Source organism: Montipora foliosa, chromosome 9, assembly GCF_036669935.1.
Source record: "Montipora foliosa isolate CH-2021 chromosome 9, ASM3666993v2, whole genome shotgun sequence".
Lineage (NCBI taxonomy): Eukaryota > Metazoa > Cnidaria > Anthozoa > Scleractinia > Acroporidae > Montipora > Montipora foliosa.
In genome coordinates this window covers 4,168,912-4,178,911 of record NC_090877.1, presented here as the reverse complement: position 1 = coordinate 4,178,911, position 10,000 = coordinate 4,168,912, and the positions used below count along the sequence as shown (strand labels likewise).

Here is a 10,000-nt window from a genome sequence, read left to right as displayed (position 1 = left end):
TGATTTACGAAATGCGCAGCATGACTTCATCTGGCCGAAAACAGATATAAGGAGCCTTTGCAAGCGTAAATACGGCCCCCGCTTGCTCCCGCAGCACAGCCGTACACCCAGATGTGATGAGTTAGGAGTCTTTTTAGAACGTTGAAAACTCGACCCCCAAAAAGTATGCGCATCATTCTGGAAAGATTATGACGAAGATTCGGTTCAAACAAAGCGTTTGAATCTGAAATAAATGAATTTCAAAATCGCGTACTACTGCTTTTAAATTTCCCGTTGTTATTATACAAAACCTCTTTGTGTCAAGACTATAGGGCAACCTTGACACTCCACAATTCTACACGATGGCGGCGCACGGAAAACAAATCTGATTTCAATATTTTTCCCTCTGTATTTTTTGTCTCCTTCAAAAGAGAAATATGGATATAAGAGCAACCAAAATGTGAAGTTACATACCTTGGTAACTTTTGCTTGGCTTCCGCTTTTCTTAACATCTCCTATATGAAATAAACGAGGCAAACTCAGATCTCGACAAACGAGGAACATGTCCAATAATGAAGGAAAAACAAGGGAAGATAAAACCTTTTAGGGAACAAAGTTCGGAATTAATATTAAAAATGGGGTAACACTAGCAAACGTTTAAGGGAAAACTGAACTCTTTCAAGTTTGTCCAGCGGGAGGACATAAACATATTCTTTGTGGACAAATCATGAATTTAGCAATACTTAGTAGGATTGCCTGAATATCCAACAGTCGCACTGAGGGGTTGATGAGCAAAAAAGATCCGCGCGAAAAGTACCCTGAACTAGGGAGGTGTATTCATTGCTGATTCAGGGATTACTCGGAACAAAATTCGACCGCTCCTAAATGGGGTCGAACCAATGACATCCCAATTACTGATCGGATGCTTTATCGGTAAGCATTAGGAGATCTCCTTATTGAACTCTACCTTGTATTGAGAGAGTTCGGATTGGAGCTTAGTGTTTTCTTCGCTAAGAGTTCTGTAAGTGTCACGTGTTTCTGCAGATAAACAAAAAACATAGCAATTCATTTCAACCATTTTAAATTTCTCGAGACCATCAACTACACAGTTAGCTTGGGATGAGAGCCCAAAGAAACGGAGTGGTTGACTGAAGTCACATGATGTTTACCTCTATTACGGTATTGTTCAAATGTAACTCTATTACTATTACTATTACTATTACGTATCTATATTACAATATGACCAATCGGAAATTTAGGTACAGAAAGCTAATTAAGCTACCTCAAGCCTGCTTCAAACGTCCCGCTTCCGTCGTGTCGAACTTAAATGAATTTGATCTGGCAGTGCCACGACAATAGCACGACGTCGCATTTAATCCAGTCACGCCAAATTCAGAATAAAGAAAACGACAAAACACACCTTCCATCCAATGGTCAGCTACAGCATGCGCAGTAGAACAACCTTTCATACTTTATGAATTGAGTTCGGTACGGCAGTAGCGCAACGTTTGAAACCATGCCGTGCCACTCCCGTGTGAATTTGATCGCCTTATCGAACTAAATTCAAGTTCCCGCACTAAGTGGTTTCAAACGTCGCGCTACTGCCATGCAAACCTTATTATCTAACTCTGTAACTTACTTCAACAAAAAAAAAAACGCACGAAACGAGTAGAAAAATTCCATGATATTGTGCACTTAGTTATTTGGAACGCTTGGTTATTAGAAAAGCCGCGGAAGCAATCATATCCTTTCGTCGTGCGCGTCACGAAAAAAACTGTCACACTTTTCTGAAAAGTTCTTCTAACCACGAATTTTTTGTTTGCACCATACGTTGGACCATAAATCGCTTGTTCGATGTTTTGGCGTGTAGTCTCACGGAGTAGTTTTACTCGTTCTTTGTATTTTGACTTGCCCTACGGACTCGTTAAAATGCAGCGGAACTTGTAAAAATACTCCGCAATGCTACACGCCAAAGCACATTCATTTTAGAAGACAGTATTCTCGGGAGATCTTTATGGAATTTACAGTGTTTATCCTACCCATTGTCTCTCCAATACCCATAGAGATCCCTAGTTCACGAGTAGATTCAGCGCCCACGGTTTTTTAACACAACAAAAGAAAATATTTTCGCTGGATTTGAGTTCAATTTTGGGGGCATAAATTTGGAACACAAACTTGGCCTTCGCTTCTTTGTTCACAGACACCAACATGGCGGCTGGACGCATGACTGATGAGAGAAAGCAATTTCGTTTCTAGCACCTCTCTTTTTACCATCCCCCAAAGAGAGGAAGGGGGAGGGGGGGGGGGGTGGGGGAGGGAGAGAGAGGGAGAGAGAGAGGGAGCGCAAGGATGATTATGGAGGCTAGTTTGGCAAGAACAACCAAAAACGTATCCTTGTAAATGCTGTTGTAAAACATACCACCATTAAAATGTCCTGTTCCTTGCTGGGCTAAAAGTTTTTCTAGTTGCACAATAACCTGAAATTTGAGCAAAACGGATTGAAATACATCATGCCTCAACTTGGTCCGATACCTAGCTTCAAGGAAGAAATGAAGGCAAAGCATCCCACCGAATTGAAGAAGAGCCAAAACCTCTCTTTGAAACGTGTTTACCTTAAATCCTTCGGTTTCATTGATTGTTGGTAGTGCATGTATTGCGGAGATGTCGTATTGGTTTGAACCCAGGAGTTATATCATAATTAAGCGAAGAATTAGATCGTCCGGGTGAGTTTAGTCCTGAAAAGGACTGTTTTAGGTGACATTGACTGACTTTTCGACAACCTAAGCGGCAGTAAAGTTCAGAGTCAAAATGCCTTCCGCTCAGGTTGTCGAAACGTCAGTCAATGTTATCCGAAATAGTTCTTCTCAGGACTGCACTCACCCCGGTGCGCGGAAGTTCGTGCTTCACTTACCGATTATAGTATTGCGGAGCTTAGCATTAACATCTTACCCTTTCTTGCTTTTTGCAAGTATCTTGAATGGCCTTGGTCTTCTGTACCTTACCCTGGAAGCGCATGGGAAAAGAAATGGTAAAAGCCAACGCTTAAGCAATGAGGGCTTGTTCCTGGGTCTCGATTTTTCATAGCAGTGAACCCGTTCCGGGTCACGCGGTCTGAGCGACGAAGCGTGACTCCCGTTGCTACTACCTTGACGTTTGGGGGAAGGAAAGGGGGTGGGGGGGGGGGGGGGACAGGAACTTGGCAAACGTCCAACAAGGGCCACATTTTTTAGAGGCGCGAGGCGAATCTTGTTGATGTCTGTATTTCTTTACTTCCCTTGCTAAAAAGATCTTCACGGAGCTGTTTCCTTAATGACCTTACCTGTAACTTTTGTAAAAGCGCTTGTTGACCTTCGTGGGCTTCTTGAAGTTTCATATATTCCTTCTCCATCTCGTTTTTCTGTAGAAGACACATTGATCAGCGCATGAAGAACTAGGCTCAGATCAGTCCAAACAGAGGTGGCTTTGCCTAATTGAACGTCCATTGCTAGGATTTACCGGGTTTAGGATTTGCTATGCTTTATTGGCACTTAATACACCGAAACTGAAAATCAAACTGATAAACCTCAACGCCGAAATTTACATTGGATTGTCCACCCGATAACACTTCATTTCTGTTTTCGTTTTTTTTTAAGAATCCTTGCCGTTAGTTCTGCTACCAATTTGAAGTCACCAACTTAAAGAGGCTATGTCACGCAAAATGAGGTAATTTCATGACATCCAAAATCCCCAAAAAGTAAAATGAAACGTTGCAGTAACCACTTAAAACTGTCGAACAACATAAAAGAAACACAGCAAAGGGAAAGAGAAGGATGGATGGGCACAAATGGACAAGACTGAAACGAATTGAATTTGGGTAATCTTGACGATTTTCAAGTTTATGGCAAATCGCCTGGATAAATATCGTTTTTGGTCAGAATCATCTTGTTTGTGATATACATCACATTTTGCATAATTATGCCATTTCGCAAACTAACGCCTCCTTTTCCCCTCATTGCCCAAATACATGTTACAAATGTAGTAAAAAACACTTTCTTCATCACCACCTTGATGAGATCATTTTGAAGATGCTGAAGCCTGGTTTTAAGTTCTTGTCTCCTGTTGGATTCATCAGCTAGTTTCTTTTTCAAGAGAACTGTTGATAAAAACAATTTACAGTCACGACGCTGTTCATCAATTTGGAGGAATAGCTCCATTCAAAGGACTGATTTCATGTCACGGCAATGTTATGGTACCAAATAAAACAACAATAATTGCTTGGCAAGATGCATTCATTAACGTGACGTACTAAAAACACCACGGCAAAGGTAAACAAAAAAGGCAAAGTAACTTTATTTAACGTCGGTAGTTCCTTCAGCTACGAGGCTGGTATCAATGGAAGCCGACGGTGCGCCCTTTACCCCCCTCCCTCTGTCAGTGCTCCGTTTTACGGGTATTTAAAGCTATAGCTACACGGATCAGAGGAAAATCGAAACAGACGTTGAAGTCACCGAGGATCGAACTGGGGACCTCTCGCCCCGAAAGCCGCGCACTAGCCAACTGCGCCACGACTGCTTCTGGCAGCCGGCAAAACAGCCGTGTGAAAACACCCTCTAATTTGCCTTTAGATGCTACTATTTAAAAAACAACTCGGTAACGCCCCTTTTTGATACCTGGAAAGTGATTAGGAGATTACAACCGCTACTTTCATTGGATCCCTTTAGGACACAGTTACATTGTTTTAAGGGTTAGGGTCCATCGTTGATTGGTTGTTTGTTTGGGTTTATTGCTTTCTAATCCAATCCAGAGAGCCGTTGTAATAGCTGCTTACTGACCCTAAAATTTTCCAATTGTGAAGTTGGCCATAAACCCCTCTAGAGAATTTTTTTAACTTTGCAAAAAAGCTTTATCTTAGTTTGCTCATCACTTTCCAGCAATAAAAATTGGCGGTCATCCCAATCGTGTTTGAGATGTAAGCGTTTAGACAAAATGTAAGATGTTTTTACATGGCTATTTTGTTGCCATATATAGTGAGCGACTTATTATGTTACATAAATGAGTGCATCTTGTTAAGCAATTATTGGCGTTTCATATGGTATCCTAACATTGCCGTCACGTGATACAGTTGAGTAGATTCAATCCTTTCAAATAGGACAGTTTACTGAAAGTGTTGACATTATTTTGAGCCCCTTAATTAAGAAACGTTCATAACTTCGAAAATCTAAAAATCTCAGCAGTCATTACTAGAACTTTCTTGTCGACGACGCAAGCGACGCAAAGAGAATGCCAATTTGCCCACCATGTTTAAAACAAAAATCCTACATACCCCTAATAAAAAAGCGGTTTCTAAAATTTGAAGCTTGAAAAAGCCAATACCAATAGAGATACTGATCAAGGGTTGGAGAGTTAAATCTTCGACCACCGAAGATACATCCACCCCGCGGCTACGACCATGCACAACCACAACCTACACTACCACAAATTCAAGTTTATTTTCTAAAGGCGCACCTTCAACCGAAAGGCGCTGCATGCCGTGGAACAATTTTCATACACGAAAACCCCGTTGAAGCTGAAATTCATCCAATCAGATCGCTACGATCAGCAATGCGAATTGCCATAACAAGAACAAACGGTCGACAAGCCTGTCGGTTAAAGGTGTGGCATCAAAAACAAATTTAAGGTTATAATTTACACTACACGCGTGTAGCAATGTTAATCGAGGCGTGTAGTGTAATGACATAAATAAACCAATAAACTTACAGGATACAGAACACGAGATTAAGATAAAAAAAACTAGACAGTCTACAAACAAAACTTATCTAGCTACATAATTAAAACCAAAAAAATATATATTATAAGGTACGATTACGATAATAATGATTACTCTATTTTAATAACAATGAGCGGCCGTCAACGTAAACACCATTAACTTCAAGTACTTTAGCCAGGATTTTTTTAATTCGTTTCTTGAAAGACATTTTTGTAAGTGAACGCCAAGAATTGGCGTAAAGAATTCCACAATCGATTTCCAAAGTTAGCAAAAGACTTCAACTGTTGGCTCAGCCGCTCTTCAGTGGCGTAAATCTGACGAACGCGTATTACGTTTGTGAACGCTGGATGAGCGATTAAAACCACCACCACGAGGTTTTAAATGCACCATTAATAGCCAAGATATCGTTGACGTCACCCATTGTCATTAATGTGCCAACAGAGCCTCATTGGCTGTCGAAAAACAAAAGGTCTTTTGTTCCTGCGGTTGGCAAATTGGAATAACACAAGCAATGTTTGTAAACAGATATCTTCCCTATTGATCTTACCAAATTTTTGCACCAGTTCGGTGTGAGTCACATTGTCTAAATCTTTGGAATCGATCATCAGTCTGGAGATCTCGTCATGTTGGCTTAATTCTCTTCGCAGCCTGCTGTTCGCTTCCTGAAAGAATTCAATTAACCAACGCATTTCAATGCCAAAACGTCTATTATAAAGAAGGATTCTTCTTTTCTGCTTTTTTTTTTTTTGGAAAAGCTTGCTTCTCGCGTTTGCGATAGAGTGGATAGTCATATATCGTTAAATACTTCATAGTCATGTTTCCGCCAGTATTTTCAGTCAGAGCCAATGTTACAAGTAAACAATACAATAACTGACTGACTTAAGGCTAAGGGCAAACCAGATGCCTGTTAACAAGCAAAGCCAGTCGCAAAGAGTTCAAGGAGGGACTAGGCAGAAAAAGTTACTTAGTGCTGGTTCAGGTAGTGGCGGGAGCGCGACTTGTACCCTGGACCTTCAGACCAAAGATTTATCCACCCGGCCTTTCTGTGCTTGATATGATGCGATACTCTGTACAAGAACCAATTGGATAAATAGAAAAGCTGTGATAACCAAACCGAGTACAAACATTACAGTGCACAAAACAGGTCGCTTCACTTTCTTTGAGGATGCTGTAAATGGTCCTATATTCCTGATTCTCTTTCAAAGTTCAATCTTTCGACGACAACTCACGGTACAAACCTACTCGCTCTTGCTTTAATGACCAATGACCATTCCAAATTTTTTTTTTTTTTCAAGTTTTCTCCTTTCCTCATAAGATGATACCTGCAAATCAAGCCTTTACGCACTGTACGTTCCATAGATATCATACCTTAAGACGTTGTCACGGAATTAAGTGTGACCACATTGCGCACGTAACTTTTGCAAGCGTGACGCACGGGTGTTCCCAGCGTGACTCCTAGTGTGGATCAAGGTTATTCTGTGAAAAAAAGCCTCCGGGAAACCGAAGAGGTCGATCCCTACTATCACTATAACTATTAACGCTCACCTCAAGCCGCTTGCAATCTTCTCGTACTTGCAACAGATCTGTTGCCATCGTTCTCATTGCCGTTCTGTAGCGGTCAACTTCCTATTGTATCAAAACACATGGTCTAAGTTCTGCCCAGTGCTATATAGCCAAAACTACACTTCCTTTCCACCAGATCTTTAACGAGGGGGAGAGCCTTGCGTTGTTCCAGTTCACTCACCTGTGGCAGAACCTCGCGACCTTGAAGCGCTTCACTCTGGTTCAGCGCTGGCGTTTTTTTGCGTTAAAAGTTTCCTAAACTACCAAGCCTTCTTAAACACGAAGACGCACTATAAAAGGGCCCATACTTTTGTTCGAATTCATTCAAGCACGACTGATTAATTATCCAAGATGGTGATCAACAAACAGCAACACAGAGACGGAAGCTCGAAAAGATATTTCTAGCGCAAGAAAAAGGTACTCAGGATTAAAAAAAGAACGGCAGATGATATTTAACACATATTACGGGCACATTGCCATAAGGGGCTTTTTATTGCACAAATTATCACAGAGCTCTTGGTTGCGTCCATGGTTAATTGATAAATAATTTGCATGTGCCTAAGGCACCACGCCTTTTATAGTGCGTCTTCGTGTTTAATAGGAGATTGCAAGACATAGCTATACTCATGTACAAGTTTAAATATAGGCTAGTTTCTGATTTCACTTGTGATATTTTCAGTACTAAGTCTTGTAAATATAATTTTTAGAAACCAAAATTTTGATATTCCTAGATTTAATTCTGTAATGTATGGTAAACACTCTCTTAGATATCTTGGACCCTTTTTATGGAACAAGCTAGATAAAAACATCAATGAAACGAACAGCCTATCTAGGTTTAAGTTTCATATTAGATGTAAGGATCTTACTGAACTGATAAATGACAACAATTGTCCCGCGTGCGTAATTTGTACCTCTTAAGGTGTGTCGGTGTGCTTAGAATTGTTTTGATTATTTTAGCATATTGTAAATGTATATATAATTTATAGCTTATTTCTTATCTATTAGTTATCATAGTATTCATTATTTATTTTATCTTTATGTTGTGTCCCCAATTAGCGTCAGCTAAATACATCGACACATGAATAAAGTTCATCATCATCATCATCATCTGGATGTAACGTAGCTCGTGCATTTTCCCCCGCGTGCAGCTTCGATCTTATGTCTGTCCATATTTGGGCATAACATCGGTATCCTAAAATCCCCAGCTTTGTTCCAAGGAAAAGAGGTTCCAGTTACACGCTTCAAGGTCATGTGCTACTGACTGTGGTCATAAACAATGTCAAGAATTTTTGCCCAGGTTTCATTTCAGCACGAGCACAACGTAAAATTGAGCGGGAAGATTTCTGAGTACTGAAAAGACAATCACTGCTCATGCTCAGGTTCTTCTATCACCCAAGACTAAAAAGGATAGCAATCATATTCTTTTTTTAGCCGTTTGGCTAGTGATGAGCTACTTGTTCAGCGAAGCCGGGATGGAGTCTCTACTCAATCTGAAATTTGCTATATATTCGTCTCCTCATCCATGTAACGTACCTTCATTTGATAATCCATAACAGCAAGGCTTTTATCGTCAAAGTTTCCTCTAACCTGAAAGCGCCATTGAACTTACTGGTAACAGTGTCTTTAAAGGGTTAAAAACAAATTGAGTACAACCTACGTTGAACGTTGTCAATTTAAGAGGGGTTTAGTATTAAAACAACCATACAATCAAACGAGACCAAACTCACTTCTGTGGGAATGGGAGCGCTATCACGCACATCTAAGGTTCTATGGAAAAAAAGGAATAATTCATTCACAACGAAATCTTCCTTATGACATGAAAGACATCTGCCCTAAAGTCATCGTTCAGAGACTCCAGTTGGCAACGGGCGGGGATGCTCGTCGTAACTTTTAGGGGTCAAAATCAGGGGTCTGGTATCTATTAGGGTGTCTGAAAGGTTTTTGGACCACCAAAGTCTAGGCTGGTATCTTTTGGGGTATCTTTCCTGTTCTTGAAATTAATAGATTTCAGAATTATGACAATGCTTTTCTAAACTTTTCAAGCAGAAGGTGTTTGAAGTTGACGTCTCTGGAACTATTAAAAATGCTTTAAAAATTATAAATTTGTTCATTTTTAGCTGGTATCTTTTAGGGGTAAAAATCTTATGTTGCCACGCCCACCGTAAGATTCCGGTATCTTTTAGGGTATTTTTGAAAATTTCCGACGATCATCCCTATCCTACGATATATGGGATTCACCTCCCCCGGGGCAGCGTTTCTGTTATCCAAAAAAGATGTGGATATTGCATGATGTAATTGTCACGAGATGTCCAACGTATGAGCCCCTTAACTCACCTTCCTGCCGCAGGAGAAGACACACTAAGTGGGACATATTCTTTGACTGGTTCCGTTCTTGGTCCTGTGTACAAAGAATGAAACTGTGGCAGAATGGTTTTTACTGCGTCCATTGGAGGGAGGCCATAAGTTGTCTGAAAATGAACCGCAAACCATCAACAACATTAAATACAATGTATCATTCTTTCGCACATTAGAGAGCTTTAGATTCTAGGACGAGGACAAGGACGAGGACGAGAACGAGTCCGAGATTTGACTACCCGTTTTTAGCGAAAATACTTAGAAGATTTATAACCCGGACGATTAATCATACCCTTTGTTAGCAGAATAGATTGCTCAGACAGTTATTTTTAACGCTGGAAACTGAGCCTTTTTGCT

The 10,000-nt window shown here is 40.5% G+C and overlaps 1 protein-coding gene across 2 annotated transcripts in view; it reads right to left on the bottom strand.

The window, feature by feature from the left end:
- Nucleotides 1-10,000, bottom strand: part of LOC137969551 (coiled-coil domain-containing protein 33-like) — a 40,246-nt gene that overhangs the window by 7,632 nt on the left and 22,614 nt on the right. For both annotated transcript variants that reach the window (XM_068815852.1, XM_068815851.1), the window contains 11 exons: nt 9,623-9,756; nt 9,016-9,055; nt 8,822-8,875; nt 7,271-7,351; nt 6,273-6,387; nt 4,023-4,111; nt 3,299-3,376; nt 2,929-2,982; nt 2,399-2,456; nt 947-1,017; nt 454-494 (listed from right to left, as the gene is read on the bottom strand). In XM_068815852.1, coding sequence (XP_068671953.1) covers nt 454-494; nt 947-1,017; nt 2,399-2,456; nt 2,929-2,982; nt 3,299-3,376; nt 4,023-4,111; nt 6,273-6,387; nt 7,271-7,351; nt 8,822-8,875; nt 9,016-9,055; nt 9,623-9,756 — 815 coding nt within the window. The remainder of the gene's footprint in view (nt 1-453; nt 495-946; nt 1,018-2,398; nt 2,457-2,928; nt 2,983-3,298; nt 3,377-4,022; nt 4,112-6,272; nt 6,388-7,270; nt 7,352-8,821; nt 8,876-9,015; nt 9,056-9,622; nt 9,757-10,000) is intronic.